Below are 17,909 nucleotides of genomic sequence, written 5' to 3'. Positions count from 1 at the left end.
CTGAATATTAAAATCAATACAGCATCAGACATTAAAAACTTCCCTAAAACATTATTGTTATTGCATTGTGGTTATGATAGAGAGAAGACAGGGTGAAGCAAGGGGGAGGAATTAAAAAAACACACCATGGAAAACAGGATGGGAAGTCGACAAAACAAAAGAAAACATTATTGTGTGCATACGTGAAATTTTTGAAATGTAATAAAATATAAATGGGGAAAAAAGACATCACAAGTTGCTAGACCTCACTGATTGCCCTGTTCTTGCTCTCTCCTCTGCATCCAGCATCACGGGCTCAGCTGTCTGCGCCTTCTACATGGATGAAGTAGAGAGGGTCTTCAACGGAAAGTTCAAGGAGCAGAGGAACGTGGATGCAGCTTGGACCCCCATCCCAGAGGAGAAAGTACCACAGCCCAGGTAGGAACGTCCCCTGCCCACCCACCCACCCCTGGAACTGACAGATTGGGGGCAGAGAAGCTCTTTTTCCTTCTCAATGGTAGCATATTCCCACAGGGGGTAATCTCTGTCAGGCCTCATGCCAGATGTGAGCAGAGTTTAAGCATATGCAGCGCTGGTGTGATGGCCTGGGACTCGGACTCAGAGCCAGAGGAGTCTCAGTTCGCACAGGATCCTTTGCCTCAGGCGGCAGCTGAACCAAGTCTGGGGCCTGATCCTGAAGAGCCCCAGTCTGCACAGGTTCCCTTGCAACAAGCACCAGCTGGGCTGAGTCCGGGGCCTGGTCCTGCCCTGGCTCCAGATGCGGGGATGACCTCGTTGCCTCCAGCTGGGCCATCACTTACAGCTGCTCCACTACCGGTTGGGTCAGGAGAGGCTGAGGTGGCCTCTGGGTCTAGTATCCCACCGATGTCTCCTGAGGTCTGAGAGAAGGAGAAACCCGAGTACTCGCAGGAGGAGTGCTCGCCTTCAGGCGAAACAGGGAGGTGAATCGCCGGGGGATCAGGACCGGCCGTTACCCCGACAGAGATAAAAGGCTGTCGGACCCTGCCCCAGGTTGCGGGAGCAACATTGCTAGATCCTGCCTGAGATCCTGTACCTGTCCTTGCCTGGTTTCCTGCCTCGTGTCCTGCCTTGGCTCTGTCGGACTGACTCCTCGCGGAACCCTTGGATTCAGGACCGGACCTGGACCGTGTTGCTTGGGTTACCCCTGGGCCCAGCACAGCTGGGGTGCAAAGATCTGTCCGCCCCCCCGAGTTGGCCAGTCCCAGGCGCGCAGGAGGGTGGAACCAGCTGCCCATCTCAGCATCTCGGTGGCTCGGTTGCCCCCGATCTTGCGGTGCAGAACTCGCCCTTCGCGCCGCTCTGACCGACGGCCGGGCTCTTCCCCAGACTCAACTCTCGGACCCCAGACTCTCGGCCTAGCGCCCCTGAGAGCCCGGCGCCCGGGTGCCCCACACCCCTAGCGCCTATGGGTAAGACGGTCCTGGTGAGAGCCAAAGGAGGGTGGTCTCTCCCCCTTTCACTCCTCTCTCCCTTTCTGCCTCTCCTTCTTTCTGAGAAACCCTGCTTTCATCTTTATTATTATTATTTTTTGTACTAACAAAAAGTTTTATTTATAAAGAACTGGGTGGCGCCGTGGGTTAAACACAGAGCCTAGGACTTGCCAATCGGAAGGTCGGCGGTTCGAATCCCCGTGACAGGGTGAGCTCGGTCCCTGTTCCTGCCAACCTAGCAGTTTGAAAGCACGTCAAAGTGCAAGTAAATAAATAGGTACCGCTCCGGCGGGAAGGTAAATGCCATTTCCGTGCGCTGTTCTGGTTTGCCAGAAGCGGCTTAGTCATGCTGGCCACATGACCCGGAAGCTGTACGCCGGCTCCCTTGGCCAATAAAGCGAAATGAGCGCCGCAACCCCAGAGTCGGCCACAACTGGACCTCATGGTCAGGGGTCCCTTTACCTTTACCTTACAATTCAACGCCAATGTAGAAAAGTTATTGAAAATTATGCAAGCACAAATTAAGTAACTGGCTTCATTCTTCACTCTTCAGACACCAATGGTAGAATTGGGAGTGATACCATTAAACTATATTTTCTTCTGTAGGTTTAAGGATTAAAATAATAAGCAAAACAGACTCAATAGCTATTTCTAGTCAGAAACACTCTGTTGAAGAGTAATATTGTCTCCTTTTAACATGATTCAACCCAGCTGTTTCCTTGATTTTGTCTTGGAGTGAATCTGCTCAGCATTATCCAGAACCAAGTTCATATATCATCAAATAATACAGGCTTCTGTCCTCACGTTCACCTGTTCATACAGCCACACCTGAATCCTGGAGCTATTCTGTAGGTATCTGAAGATGAGGTTGATGGGCTTCACCATCACTTTCTGCACCTTCTGGCCTTGGCCGGTAGCTGGGCTGGGAACTACCCCGACAGGACAAGCCGACTTAGGCGGGACGGGGCAGCCAACCGCCCTGCTTTCATCTTTAAAAATAACAGATCAGGTTTCTAGCCCCTAACGTCTAGCTCCTGCCCATGTCGTTCGGGGAAAAAGAGGCTTGAAAGCCTGCCAAAATTTGAGAAGCGTAGAGCAGAGTGCAAATAAGGTTTTCTAGGGGCTGGGGGCCAAAAATTAGCCGGCGCCCTTGTAGGAATCTTTGCTGTTAAACTGTGGAACTCACTGCTACAGGAGGCAGGCAGTGATGGTAGCCAAATTGGACAGCTTTAAGAGAGGATTGGACAAATTCAGGGAGGAGGAGAGGGCTACCGGTGCGGCTACTAGCCTCCATGGCTGCGGTCTGACTCCGCGGTCGAAGCAGCAATTGCTTCTAAATACCAGTGGCTGGAAACCGCAGGAGGCGAGAGCGGTCTTTTATTCGAATCCTGCTTGCAGGTTTCCTTCCAAAAAGGCACCTGCCTGTGATAACAGGATGCTGGACTCGAAGGGGCCTGATCCACCAAGCTCTCCTGACGTTCTTAGCTGTTCAGAGTTGCAGAAGAAGCAGTAGCAATTATTCACATCATTTGGGCAGAGCATGCAGAGTTTCGGTCACCTGGGCAGCAAACTTTAATTTTAGGGTGGGGGGGGGAAGTAGTGCAGATTGTCATGCAATGCAGAGAGATTTCTCTCTGGTACACGTGGCCTTTTTTTCTTTTAATTGAATTTGAGGAGCAGATGGCAGCTGTTTTTGAAACTGCATCCTCAGCCGTTGCTAACCTCCTCTCCCACTCTTTTAAATAATTGTAAGCAGCGCTGTTCACTTTCTGGTTTACAGAACTTTATTACTAGGATAATATATACAGTGGAACCTCTGGTTGCGAACGTGATCCGTGCGAGAGGCACGTTCGCAACCCGCAGTGCCGCATCTGCTCATGCACGTGACGCAATTCGGCGCTTCTGCCCATGCGCAAAGCATGATTTAGGGTCTCTGTGCATGCGCGAGCGCCGAAACCCATTCCGGTACTTCCGGGTTTGGTGCATCCATAACCTCAAAACTCGCAACCCGCAGCGTTCGCAACCCAAGGTATGACTGTATACGTTCCCCCAAAGATCAGGGTTTTTTGTTAGTTTTTTTAAGCTGCATGGTTCAAGTACAGTGGTACCTCGGGTTAAGAACTTAATTCATTCCAGAGCTTCGTTCTTAACCTGAAACTGTTCTTAACCTGAAGCACCACTTTAGCTAATGGGGCCTCCTGCTGCCACTGCGCCGCCAGAGCACAATTTCTGTTCTCATCCTGAAGCAAAGTTCTTAACCCGAGGTACTATTTCTGGGTTAGCGGAGTCTGTAACCTGAAGCGTCTGTAACCTGAAGCGGATGTAACCCGAGGTACCACTGTAAATAAATGTTCGGAAGGCAGAGAGTGTAAAGAAATCAGCCATGCCCAGAACTGAAAATGCACCATCAGTCTTGTCTCTCAAAATTTCAAATAGTTGTTGACACTCTCACACACATAAACGTGCAGAGAGCCCTGCACACACATTGCAATTTAAAATAAAACAGCAAGATTCTAGTCCTCATTGTCCAAACATGTAGGCAGGGTGTGTAGAAATCTTCCGTGTGCAGAAGCAGGAGTTGGGCTTGGAGGTTAGGTATGTGTGTGGTTCTTCAATTTATCTGTTTTTTTCCTACCACTCCCATCTAATCCTGGCTCCTGATCTCCCAATGCTCTTCCCTTCCAGACCGGGCTGCTGTGCTGGTATCGGAAAAGCATCGAGCTTCAAAACCTCCAACAGCTTCCCGGACGAGATGCTGGGCTTCATCAAGTCCTTCCCTCTCCTTGATGAAGCTGTGCCCTCGGTCACGGAGCAGCCCTGGTTTACGAAGACCACCAGCAGGTAAATGTTTGCCAGTCATGGATACAGCCAGGGTTGGGGGCTCATGTGCAGTTCTGCTGAATTTCCCCCTCTGTTCCTGGTATACTTTTGAATTCCTTTCCCTTGAGTTAGCTCTGTTTCCATTGAGGTTGGCTTTCCACTCAATAGTAGCCATTTTGGGGGAAGCTTTGCAAGACCTGAGCTTTCCTTTTCTTGGAAGAGAACCTGCGCAGAACCTGAGCTGCTAGTTGAAGGGAAAGAAGTTCACCTGAAAACAAGCCTTGCAGAACCTGAGCTGCCAGCTAGGGAGAAATCTCCCCTTGTGAACCAGCGCCTTTAAAATAAGCCTTGCAGAACCTGGGCTGCCAGCTAGGGAGAAATCTCCCCTTGTGAACCAGCGCCTTTAGAATAAGCCTTGCAGAACCTGAGCTGCTAGCTAGGGAGAAATCTCCCCTTGTGAACCAGTGCCTTTAAAATAAGCCTTGCAGAACCTGGGCTGCTAGCTAGGGAGAAATCTCCCCTTGTGAACCAGCTCCTTAAAATAAGCCTTGCAGAACCTGAGCTGCTAACCAGGGAGAAATCTCCCCTTGTGAACCAGCACCTTTAAAATAAGCCTTGCAGAACCTGAGCTGCTAGCTAGGGGCTGGGTAAATTCTCATGTGAAACCTTCTTTTAAACGAAGCATCGTACAACCTGAACTGCTAGCTTTTGAAAGCCTTGTCCCCTTTGCAAGTTCTTTAAACAAGCCTTGCAAAATCTACAAAGTGTGGCCTTTTCTCCTGGCTCCTTCCATTCCCCTCCCAGGTACAAGCTGACCCGTCTGGCTGTGGACACAACGGCCGGCCCCTTTCGAAATTACACGGTCCTCTTTCTGGGCTCAGAAGATGGCACGGTGCTGAAGGTCCTTTCTGCCACCACCGAGAATTCCACGGTCGAGACTTTGCTGCTGGAGGAGATCTCTGTCTACAACCCATCGCTGTGAGTTCTGCCCCTCTGTTTCCATGCACGCTCTTTTATTTCCATCCTTTAATTTGGAGATATATGGGGCTGAACCTGAGGTCTTCCGCTTGCAGGATTGGAGCTCAGCCACTGTTTCCTTCCAGAACGTTGACAATTGGGGGGGGATTTGGTTTGGTCTGCATTCTAATGCAAAATTTGATGCGCATTTGAAGGCAAAATGCAAAACTTAAAGCAAAATCTAATGCAAATCTCAGTGTGAAGTGCCGATCTTAATGTGAATTTTAATGCCCATTTAAATAGAGAAATACGAAACTTAATGTGGAATTGAATGCACATTTCAATGCGAAACTTAATGTGGAATTGAATGCATGTTTCAATGCGAAATGTAATGTGGAATTGAATGCACATTTCAATGCAAAACCTAATGTGGAATTGAATGCACATTTCAATGTGAAATGTAATGTGGAATTGAATGCACATCTCAATGCAAAACGTAATGTGGAATTTAATGCACATCTCAATGCAAAACTTAATGTGGAATTTAATGCACATTTCTGTTTGCTTGGTATATTAATGTGCATTTGCCTAATTCACAGCAATATGTGAGCTGTGGCACAGCTATCCTTTGAAATCCACGCTTCTCCGAATTTTGCAATAGAGTTTCGCCAACTCTGGAAAAAAATGCGTACAAAACTGCTCAGCTTGGGGAAGAGGGTGCATTAAAATGTATTGGTCAGTGAAAAAAAACAAAGAAAACCCACACATTACAGTGGGGGGGGGCGGAACTGAATTGCAAAAAAACCCTGTCTGTTGCACCGTACACTAACTAAACCACTGATGTTTTTTGTGAGGACTTTTGGGAGAGAAAAATTGTGGCAAACTGAACTTAAAAACTAGGAAACAATGAGAAATGTGAGAGTGACTGAAAGGGACAGCAATCTGTCCACCTCCAAGTTTTGTTACCCTACTACATCAGGTCCAGCAGGTTTTTGTTGTGCTTCTCAGAAGCCAGCTGGACCTGTTTGACCAAGACATCAGTGGAGGGGAAAATAATAACCTGGGCATGTCCCAGCAAATGGTAGCTTTCATCGCATGGCTTTCAAGTCTTTCTCTTAAAAAATATTTTTAAAACCCCAAGCCTGGCAGAACCTCCCCGCCTCCTGCAAGCTCAACTCTGCCCTTCTCCACCCACACTATCTTTTCAATTAGGCTCCTTCTTCTCGCAGCAGAAACCTGTTTTATTTTGAATTTGAAACCTTCTCCCCCAGCCTTACTAACCACATTTGCAGGTGTTCCAGCGTGGGGAAATTTACTGCATCTGAGGAGGCGTAAAAGGTCTCTTTCGGCTTCCCGTCTCAGCAAAGGGGCATGGAGGGTGGGTTTTTGGGGAGGGCGGTGTTACCCCCAACGATTCCAGACACACACACGTATTATGCAAACTCCCCTTAATTCTGCTGTTTTTAGCCTTCTAAATATTATCGGCAGGAGCCACCAAGGCAAAAATAGAACAGCTAGTTTAATTGGCAATAACATCCTTATCTTATCGGAGTTTGGAGGGGGGCGCGTTCTGTCTTAGCATTTTTAATTTCTTTGCGCTTCAAGTTTTGAGAGGCGAGCCGTTTCCTACCCCCCTTCTGCGCAACATCCCGTCGTCATTTCCTTATCTCCCTGGGGTGCCCCCTGCCCACCCATTCGCGACCCCACTCACCCGACCCCACATTCCCTGAATTTTCTGCAACCGCAGCTAAAATGCCTAATAAAACATGACCATTTCCTCTTACGTGGCAAACTCTACAGACCCTAACCCAGCAGTTCTCAACTTATGGGTCCCAGATGTTGTTGGACTACAACTCCCATCACCCCTGAGCTCTGGCCTTGCTAGCTAGGGGTGATGGGAGTTGTAGTTCAACAACATCTGGGGACCCACAGGTTGAGAAAGGCTGCGGGCCTAACCCAACCCCCCCAAACTCGGCCCTCCAGATGTCTTGGGAAATTTCCCGTAGGGGAAATTTTCTGACCTGACATCTGGTAGAGAGATGGACTGAGAATCACAAAACACAGGTTTGGGAACTTCACGGTCAGGGGGAAAACAATGCTGTCCAGGGTTGTGAAGACTGCGGAGAGAATAATTGGGTGCACTCTTCCCACCTTGGATCAAATCTATGCTTCCAGGTGCCATAAGAAAGCTGCAGAGATAGCGCAGGATAGTGCGCACCCCGGAAATGATCTCTTTCAGCTTCTGCCTTCTGGAAGAAGGTACAGGGTTATAAAGACTAGGACTAGCCGCCTGAGAAACAGTTTCTATCCAAATGTGATTTTGGTTTTAATCGCAGTGTAAGGAGTCTCTATGGGAGTATATTGTATTTAATTGTGGGGTATCAGAGTTTTTAGGGGCTAACCAGGCTGGGATAGCAGGCTTGTTGGTTTTTGAATGTCTGATGTAGATTTCTTCAATTCCGTTGTTCTGTATGGGACAATAACAATAAAGATTATCGTATCAAACTGTGCAGTTGGAAGGGACCCCAGGGGTCATCCAGCCCAACCTGCTGCAATGCTTGATTGGATTTCTATAATCTTGCGTTTCTTTGGTGTTCTCTTCCCTTCTCCACCCTCATCCCAGGTGTAGCGTCAGGAGGGAAGACCGGCGCGTCCTGGGGCTCGAAATTGACAAAGCCAACCACGCCGTTTACGTGGCCTTCTCTGGGTGCGTGGTGCGAGTCCCTCTCAGTCGCTGCACTGCCTACAATGCCTGCCGCAGGTTAGTGGGATGACCTAATTTTTTTGCTTTCTGCCACTTCCTTCTTTCCTAACTCTGCCCGTCTACACTGACTGGTTGCAACTCGCTAAGCGATTGGCTCCTTACCTCTCTCGCCCTGATCGGGCCACAGTGATCCACATGACGGTCACCTCCAGACTTGATTATTGTAACTCACTCTACGCGGGGCTGCCCTTGAAGCTGACCCAGAAACTCCAGCAGGTGCAGAATGCCGCAGCGAGACTCCTTACAGGGTCCCTGCCATGGGATCACATTCATTCAGTGCTTTACCAACTGCACTGGCTCCCGGTGGAGTACAGGATCAGGTTTAAGGTGCTGGTTTTAACTTTAAAGCCCTATACAGCCTAAGACCCTCGTACCTACGGGACCGCCTCTCCTGGTATGTCCCACGGAGGACCTTATGGTCTTCACACAAAAACATCTTGGAGGTCCTGGGCCACAGGGAGGTTAGGCTGGCCTCAACCAGAGTCAGGGCTTTTTTGGCCGTGGCCCCAACTTGGTGGAACGCCCTGTCCCAAGAGACTAGGGCCCTGTGGGACTTGACATCTTTCCGCAGGGCCTGCAAGATGGAGCTGTTTCACCAGGCCTTTGGCCAAGGCACAGTCTGACCCCCTCCTTTGGCAATTCTTCACAGAACTCTAGCCCAATGGTTGCCATCAATTTGATTCTGAATTGATTTTAGAATGAATTGATTTTAGAATGCTGTGTTATTTTTACTGTTGTTAGCCACTCTAAGCCCGGCTTCGGCTGGGGAGGGCAGGATATAAGTAAAAAATTATTATTATTATTATTTCTTTTTTATTATTATTATTATTATTATTATTATTATTATTATACAATAGAGGACACTTTCTCCCAGCCCCATACCTGCAGACTGAACCTGGGGCCTCTCCTCGCCCCCAACAAAGCAGGTGTTCTTCCTAAAAATAAAGCCAAGTTTCCGGTCCTCATGATTCCAAGTGATGGGCTCATTTGAAACAGGAGCCTAGGGAGGTCTCTTATACCAAATCAGCCTGTTTGTCTGTATGCTACCCGGCTCTCCAAGGCTTCCTAAGAACCTAGGAAGAACCAGCCAAAGGGGGGAGGCCGATTAGTCCAGCATCCCTCTCTGGTGTAGTTTTGGTTTTTTCTAAAGTTTTAGGGAGTGTTTGCAGGCTTTTTTTTTTCTTGCTTTTTTTTTTTGCATGGGAGTTGACTGCGGTTATCGTTGGCAATCATCTTTAATGATTTCTCTGCAATCTTAACAAGCGAAACTAAATTATATTATGTAAGCTTTCAGAATATTTAGAATTAGCCAAATTGGCAGATATAATAAGACGAAAACCGAAAAAGGAATGGGAGTGTCTAAATGAATACCTTAAAAGCCAGGGTTCGAGGACAGAAATCTGGCTGAGTCTGGAATAACCTTTTGAAGTAAAGGGATAAGAAAGAGGGATTTATATCTAGATGTTAGGATAGAGATGATCAGGAAAACAGGAAGACGCAATGAGAGGTAAAGGACGGATTGGTGGAAGTCAATGTTTGTTTTTCTTTTTAGTGTTTATATTATTAATTTGTAAGATTTGGATTTGTGTGGGTTTTTTAGAATGCTTGTTTTTGTGTTTTGTGTATTGTTAATTTTCGTTATTTTTGTTGTTGCTGCTGTGTGGAAAATACTAATATATATATATTCCACACAGCAGCAACAACAAAAATAACGAATATATATATATATATATATATGATATAAATTCAACCAAAATGTCTTTTGAATTCCCAAGGATGCTGCAATTTTTTTCAGCACCCCTCCTTTTTGGAATTTGATAGCTGAAACATTCGACACGCTGCGACAGGGCAACAGAGGCTGTGTGTGTGTGTTTGTAAGGTCCTTACAAGGGGCTGCCTACAGCCCCCTGATTCACCTTGCGTGACCCGTCCCACCCAGCCCCTCCTGCCCTGAACAGGTGTGGGCTGCCGGACCTTGCCGCTTCCAGGAAATGCCGCTCGCCGTGATATTCTGGCCGCAGCTGCCCACTTCCTTTAATGGTCAACTGAGCCAGCTGCAATCTCGCTCTCCTAAAGGCCACGTCCCCCTTTCTAAATCCCAGCGTGGCAGGGACCCAAAGATCTCTAGGGGTGGAGAGGGAGGGAGAGAAGCAGCCTCTGCGCCAACAGAGAGCGGCATCCTGGCTCGCCTTCCCGTCAGCTCTGCAGAAATCGGGGCAGGGAAGCAGTGACTAGTGGCTAGAGCAAAACGAAAGCTGGCATGTGCGTGTGTGTTTGTTGCATTCATATCCCACTTCCCCTGCACACACACACTAATAATAATAATAATAATAATAATAATAATAATAATAATAATAATAATTTATTTATACCCCGCCCATCTGGCTGGGCTTCCCCAGCCACTCTGGGCGGCTTCCAACCAAATATTAAAATACAGTAATACATCAAACATTAAAAGCTTCCCTAAACAGGGCTGCCTTCAGATGTCTTCTAAAAGTTTGGTAGTTATTTTTCTCTTTGACAACTGGTGGGAACGCGTTCCACAAGGCAGGCGCCACCACCCAGAAGGCCCTCTGCCTGGTTCCCTGGGAACCGCCAGAAGGCCCTCAGCGCTTGACCTCAGCGTCTGGGCTGAACGATGGGGGTGGAGACGCTCCTCCAGGTATATAGGACCAAGGCCGTTTAGGGCTTTAAAGGCCAGCACCAACACTTTGAATTGTGCTCGGAAACGTACTGGGAGCCAATGTAGGTCTTTCAAGACCGGTGTTATATGGTCTCAGCTGCCGCTCCCAGTCACCAGTCTAGCTGCCGCATTCTGGATTAGTTGTAGTTTCTGGGTCACCTTCAAAGGTAGCCCCATGTAGAGCGCATTGCAGTAGTCCAAGCGGGAGATAACCAGAGCATGTGCCACTCTAGCAAGACAGTCTGCTGGCAGGAAGGGTCTCATCCTGCGTACCAGATGGAGCTGGTAGACAGCTGCCCTGGACACAGAATTCACCTGCGCCTCCATGGACAGCTGTGAGTCCAAAATGACTCCCAGGCTGCGCACCTGGTCCTTCAGGGGCACAGTTACCCCATTCAGGACCAGGGAGTCCTCCACACCCGCCTGCCTCCTGTCCCCAAAAACAACAACAACAACAACAACAATATTTTTTTATTTGTACCCCGCCCGTCTGGCTGGGTTTCCTCAGCCACTCTGGGCGGCTTCCAACAAAGACCAAAAATACACTAAAAAGAAAGAACTAAAGGTGTCGCACGTGGTTCTCCTTGCTCCTCGTTTAATCCGTACAACAACCCAGCGAGGTAGGCTAGGCTGAGAGAGGCGGTGAGCAGCCCAGGGCCACAACCAGTGAGCTTCAGGGCCAAGCGGGGAATTGAATCTGGATCTCCAAGTCTGGCACTAGCCACTATACTACGCCGGCTCTCAGCGATGTCTCTTGTGGCACCCCCCTCCAAAAAAAGGCTGTATATGAGTGTATATATATATATGGGTTGTTTTGTCCTTTGGAACAAAGGCATTGGGTTTCCCAACAAGCTGGGAATAGTGGGAGTGGTCCCTACTTGCTAATCAATAGTCAATAGTCACAAAAACTAATCCATTCAGAAGTATGTGTTCTAACAGGGATTACAAACTCAAATAGAGATTACAAACTCTTTATGTGGAACTGGAGAGTTGAAGGAGAAAATTAGGAATCGACCCGACAAACGATTTCAAAGGGACTGGAGCAAATTTATAAATTATTTGAAAGAAAGTTGTAAACACCTAAAAACGTTTGTAGCATTAACGCGAAATGTTTTGTAATGTGGAAAGAAGGAGTTAATTTACAAATGAAAGGGTGATTGTTAAATGGTTATATATGGTAAAGAAATGATTATAGAAATGTGACAAATTATGTTAAAATAGTAGGATAAATCAGAAAGAGTGATGGAAGGAAGTCATTGCTCAATTTGGAGTAGTGATGTAAGCTTGGGATGTGTATTATAAAATGAAATGAAACATGGAAAATGCAATAAAAATCATGATTAAAAAAAATAGAGATTACAAACTCTAACAGAGATTGCAAGCTCCAACTCATAAAGATATGTATAACACAGTAATTCGTTACAGAATTAGAAATAAGAGTTTATGAGTAGAGATAAGTTCATGTTAGTCCATAGATTCGACGTGGAGGTCTCTTAGTTTTAATCATTGACCAGAAGTCAATTATGGATCAGAAACCAGGACAGGGTCCTGTTTCGATGAATTCACCTTCCTCAGCTGGTATCAAATATTACACAAAAATACATTTAAATTCTAAATTATCATAAATTATAAAACAGTCATAAATTATAAAACGGTGTTATATAACATTTGGTTCCTTACCTAATTTTTAAAGGGTCGTGTAAGTTTGAAGACTTTCAGATAAATATATCCTGTTATTTTCTACGTAAAGTCAATCCTTTATTAGGCATAGCAAACCACACATTATCAAGCAGACACCGTATACAAACTGTGCAAAATACGAATTCAGCATAACAAGGTTTGTCCCAGTCAGATCTTTAACTCCAAAGAAAATCAATTTGCGTAAATAATACAATATAACACCACCACATCACCAATCAGTTAAGAACCACTAAATCTCTTTATAATGGCCCAGTCTTTCTACATGGACAGCACTCAAAAATTCAGCCACTATTATTTTCTACGTTTCTCAGGTATAACAACTGAAAATGATCAGTATTAATAATAACTGCATGGTGTGTTGTTTTTTCTTGGTATATTTAATAACAAGAACTCCAACTCATTTAAGGGGAGGGTCTGCAGAGGCCTTTGAGCTTCCCACTTTCCGAGCAAACACGTTTATTTCCTTCTCCGTTTGCAGGAGCTGCCTGGGATCCCACGACCCGTACTGCGTTTGGCTGAGCCCGGGGGGCTGCGTTGCGTTCAGCAGCGAGATCAGGTGAGGTGGTTTGGGGGGCAGCCATCCCTGTTCTTACAAAGCAGGTGGGCAAGGACCATAGCTGTCAACTTACAGATTTGAAAATAAGGGATCAGCAGCCAAAATAAGGGATTTTAGTCAACCAGTAGCCAAACGAAGCCTCAAGCGGTGGTTCCCACAGCACAGCAACCCGGCAAAGGGGATGCAGCAAGGGAAACCATCGTCACCTCTCCGCTGGGAAGCGCTGAGCAAAGGCGAGTCCCCAGGCAACGCGGCCGATTTGATCGGCACAAGGCATGCAAGCTCCACCCTCCAGTCGTTCTTAGACTCCTTATTGGGTGAGCAACGCAGCCAAGCAACACAGTTGGAGCCTCCCTCCTCCCTGGCCGGCAGGGAGGGAGGGAGAGGAGCTGCTTCCTTTGAAACCCGGGAAATTTAAGGGACATCATCCATAAGGGACAGCAGTGGGACACGGCACTGGGATAAGGGAGTTTCCCGCCAAATAAGGGACGGTTGACAGCTATGGCAAGGACCTTTGGCCCTCTAAAAGTTTTCCCTGAATTGCCCCGCTCTCTCTCTTTTTCTGCCACCCCTCTTCCTCTCTCTCCTCCTCCTTTTCTAACACCTCCCTTTTCTTACTCTTCCTGATACCCCTTTCCTTCCTTCCTTCCTTCCTTCCTTCCTTCCTTCCTTCCTTCCTTCCTTTCTTTCCTCACTCTTTCTGACACCGCTTTTCCTTTCGTTTTGTTTTTGTTTCCATTTTATTTATTTATTAACGTTCTTACGTTACATATTGCATACATTGTCATATTACATTACAAGGCTCGTTATAATATAATTTCCAACGTGTATGCAAAGTTTATATACAAAATTTATATACCTAAAGAAAGAAAAAAGGAAAAAACAAAGAGCTATTCCAAAAGACAAAGAGCTATTCCAAAATCATATATTTCCTTCTTTTTGTTTTGTTTCCATTTTATTTATTTATTAACGAAATGTAGCCTTATGAGGCTTTGCCCTCGGGTGGGAAAAATATTGCGCCTGGGAAAGGGAAGTGGGAGTCAACAGACACTCATGGAATAGTTCGGAGAAAGGGCTTTTATTTCTACCATCCATGAACTGGTAGAAGGAGCAAGTGTGATAGTTCACAAAAAGCATGCACAAGTTCACAATCATGTGCACAAGCATATATACCCATTCCAGATCCCTCCCCCTTTCTCCTCCTTCCAGAGTCCTGCCCCATGTTGAGGTTCCTGAGCATGTACAGAAAGCTGTCTTGGGACTATTGTGGCCTCTTGGCACCCTTCCCAGGAAAGGGGTTTTCAGAGTGTTCAGATATGTTTCAATATCTTGTTCTGGCATGGTTCCCGGACAGAAAGTAAGTTGCAATGGGGTTCTTTAGCAAGGCCAGAAGGCATCAGAAAGGCCTGAGAAACAATGGACTGTTCCCTACCTTTGATGCAATCTTTTTAGTTACAGCAAGCGGAATGTTTCTGATGCTTAGCTAATGCCTTTTAGCTGCTGAGAAAAATGATTTTGAAAAGCTCTGAGAAGCTTTGAGCCTGCTTTGGTGGGGGGTGACTTCGGCCCTAGGTGAGGTCACCTGTCCTCACCTTCCTTCAGTTCTTAGGTTACATATTGCATACATTGTCATATTACATTACAGAGCTTATTATAATATAATTTCCAACATGCATGCAAAGTTTATATACAAAATTTATATACCTGAAGAAAGAAAGAAAAAGACAAAAGACAAAAAGCCATTCCAAAATCATATATGTACCAACACTACGGACTTCCTGTCAATCCCGTTGTATATTCCTTTTTTACAAATGAATGTACTGTTATTATTGTATATTTCTTTACATTTCGTCTAATACATTCCCATATCAATATGTACTCTTAATCTTCTTTCTCAACTCAATTTCTCTCCAGCATCAATCGGATGCTAGCATAGATAGTGAACCTTTACTGTATTTTTGAACATACCGTATTTTTCGCCCTATAGGATGCACTTTTTCCCCTCCAAAAATGAAGGGGAAATGTGTGTGCGTCCTATGGGGCGAATGCAGGCTTCAGGAAGCTATCCGCAAGTCTTGGGAGCCCGCGGGAATTCCCGTCAGGCTCCCATGGTTGCAGAGAGCTGCCTGCATCCCGAAGCCTGGGGCGCACTGAGCAGTCGCGCCCCGGGCTTCGGGTAGCTCTGCGCAAGCCATGGGAGCCCTCCCATGGCTTGCGGAGAGCAGCCTGTTCTGGGGCCTGGGGTCGGGGGAAGCTCGGGCTTCCCCCGCCCCAGCACCGCGCCTGGGGGGGGAAAATAATTTTTCCCCCTTTATTTCCCCCCCCCCCAAAAAAAACTAGGTGCGCCCTATGGGCCAGTGCGCCCTATTGGGTGAAAAATACGGTATATGTTATATCTATCCCTCTGACGCCCCTTTTCCTTTCGCTCCTTCCTTTTCTAACACCCAGTTTTCTCATTCTTTCTTTGGCTTCTGACTCCCTTTCCTCTTTCTTACACTGCCTGCAACCTTCTGCCCTCCAGATATTTTGAACTACATCTCCCATCAGCCTTAGCAAGCATGGCCAGCGGTCAGGGATGGTGATGGGAGTTGTAGTTCAGCCACATAGGGAGGGGCGAAAGTTCCCCACACCTGCTTCTAGAGATCTTTCCTTCTTCTTCAGTGTGGTATCTGCTAAACTTTGGAACTCCCTGCCCATTGACAACAGCCTTCACTGCATTGTTTTCAGCGCCTACTAAAAACTTCTGGTTTGTTGTTGCTGTTGTTTAGTCGTTTAGTCGTGTCCGACTCTTCGTGACCCCCTGGACCAGAGCACGCCAGGCACTCCTGTCTTCCACTGCCTCCCGCAGTTTGGTCAAACTCATGCTGGTAGCTTCGCGAACACTATCCAACCATCTCGAACTCTGTCGTCCCCTTCTCCTTGTGCCCTCAATCTTTCCCAACATCAGGGTCTTTTCCAGGGAGTCTTCTCTTCTCATGAGGTGGCCAAAGTCTTGGAGCCTCAGCTTCAGGATCTGTCCTTCCAGTGAGCACTCAGGGCTCATTTCCTTCCGAATGGAGAGGTTTGATCTTCTTGCAGTCCATGGGACTCTCCAGAGTCTCCTCCAGCACCAGAATTCAAAAGCATCCATTCTTCGGCGATCAGCCTTCTTTATGGTCCAGCTCTCACTTCCATACATCACGACTGGGAAAACCAGAGCTTGAACTATACGGACCTTTGTTGGCAAGGTGATGTCTCTGCATTTTAAGATGCTATCTAGGTTTGTCATTGCTTTTCTCCCAAGAAGCAGGCGTCTTTTAATTTCGTGGCTGCTGTCACCATCTGCAGTGATCATGGAGCCCAAGAAAGTACAATCTCTCACTGCCTCCATTTCTTCCCCTTCTATTTGCCAGGAGGTGAACCTATTTAGATATGCCAGGACCACGCATTTTAATACGTAATTTCGTTTTACGACGTACATTTCAACTACTGGTTACATTTATAATTTGCTTTTGGGTGAACTAGTTTCTGACTCTTATCAATCATCTTAATGAATGTTTTATGATCGCCTTAATGTATATTTCATATTTTGCGCAAGCCGCTTAGAAGTTTTTATGATTCAGTGGCCTTAGACATTCTGTTAAATAAATAAGGGCTGTAAAAGCATCTTATTTCTCTCAATTGGACCAAATTCCTCTTGAAGAGATGCTCTTCCAGCTGACAGATGCATTTTCTTGAGGGTTTTTTATATACAGTATATACTTTTGCTTTTTTCCCTCCTGCATTTAATGATTTCCTATCTCAGTAGCTGGATGTACATGCAAGTTTGCTGTTCCCTCTGCTGCGAACCATTTTGAATGCACACTGGGGGAGCAGGCTACGTAAAGATTTATTTAACAGATAAAGCCAAATTCATCCTCACTTCTTCTACCCCCACCCCCACTTTTGGATCTGATGGTGCTTCCTAGAAACCCCAAGACCCCCCCTGCCCGGTCAGTTTGAGCATCCTCAACTGTCTCTGCCCCAGCGTCCTTTCTGCCTCACCATGAGGACTAGAAACCTGACTTTCTGTTGCTTGGAAACAATGAACCAAAGGGGCCTTTTGGGTCACCGAAGGACTTGGCTGATTTTGCGAAGAGCTTCTTTTCACCCCTCACCCCGAATCCCATCCCTCCTCCCTCTCCGCAAACCCCCAGCCCCCCACAATACTCCATTTTCTAAATATTCTTCTTGACCCACAGCCACCCCATGCCAGTATGTTTCCTCAAACATCTCTGACTGGTGAAGAAAGGGAACAGGAGGGTGAATTGTCTGGCTCTTTGGGGGCTCGTAACTTGTCGGGTTCTGCTTTAATTTCCCACCTCGTTGTTTTTTGTGTTTTTTTTCCTGAGTGCCAGCCAATTGATTAATTAGCGGAGGATTTAATCAAGCCGGCAGGCTCCGTTTTAATGAGATTTCTCTCTTCCACCCTTGTCTCTCCCCCTCCGTCCACAGAGGCGGCTTTGAGCAAGACGTCGAAGGCTCCGTCAAGTACGTGGGGAACTGCCAAGGTGAGAGTCTTCTGGGGGCAAGGGGGTCTTTTGCACAGCCCGACCGGCCAGGAAGCCACATTGCTGTTTTCGCATGGAGAACCAGCGCTCTCTCCGAGTTCCGATCCTGCTATAAAACTCACTGAGCCGAACGAAAATGGCTGGGCGTGTGTCCTTTTCCTGTTGCTCGCTCACAGAAACATCGGCTCCGTTGGCGGGCGTCTGAAAAGCTGTTTTGTGTAGGAAATAACGGCTCATCCCCTAAAGAGGGTTTTTCTACCTTTTTGCCTTGAGTTGGCCGCACTCCAGATTTCTCCACTGACCCCATTGAGTCCCTCATGGAACTCCGAGACGTTGACCACCGAGTCAGCTTGTTTTTGACACTCCACTAAAATGCCTCTCTGGCCCTTTCCACCAGCTAATTCCCGAGGGCCACATCCGCTTCCAAGCAACTGTCCCGAGGGCCACA

General features: G+C 46.9%; 1 protein-coding gene and 1 pseudogene across 6 annotated transcripts in view; one reads left to right on the top strand and one right to left on the bottom strand.

The window, feature by feature from the left end:
• The window catches only part of SEMA6C (semaphorin 6C), a 128,048-nt gene that overhangs the window by 83,580 nt on the left and 26,559 nt on the right, over positions 1–17,909 (top strand). For all 5 annotated transcript variants that reach the window (XR_014542641.1, XR_014542642.1, XM_083591037.1 and 2 more), the window contains exons 11-16: positions 286–417; positions 4,137–4,292; positions 5,076–5,249; positions 7,852–7,989; positions 12,855–12,932; positions 17,406–17,461. Coding sequence is in view for 3 of the 5 variants with exons in the window: in XM_083591037.1 (XP_083447163.1) it covers positions 286–417; positions 4,137–4,292; positions 5,076–5,249; positions 7,852–7,989; positions 12,855–12,932; positions 17,406–17,461 (734 nt within the window). In the remaining 2 variants the exon portion in view is untranslated. The remainder of the gene's footprint in view (positions 1–285; positions 418–4,136; positions 4,293–5,075; positions 5,250–7,851; positions 7,990–12,854; positions 12,933–17,405; positions 17,462–17,909) is intronic.
• Positions 1,910–2,745, bottom strand: LOC310750913 (small nuclear ribonucleoprotein E-like; annotated as a pseudogene). Its single transcript has 2 exons — positions 2,724–2,745; positions 1,910–2,440 (listed from the first exon to the last, which is right to left on the bottom strand). The product of its transcript is annotated as a small nuclear ribonucleoprotein E-like (transcript).

Source organism: Podarcis filfolensis (genome assembly GCF_964270895.1).
Source record: "Podarcis filfolensis genome assembly, chromosome: 16".
Taxonomy (NCBI): Eukaryota; Metazoa; Chordata; class Lepidosauria; order Squamata; family Lacertidae; genus Podarcis; species Podarcis filfolensis.
Note: the sequence above shows the minus strand (reverse complement) of the source record. Positions and strands in the feature narration are given on the sequence as shown.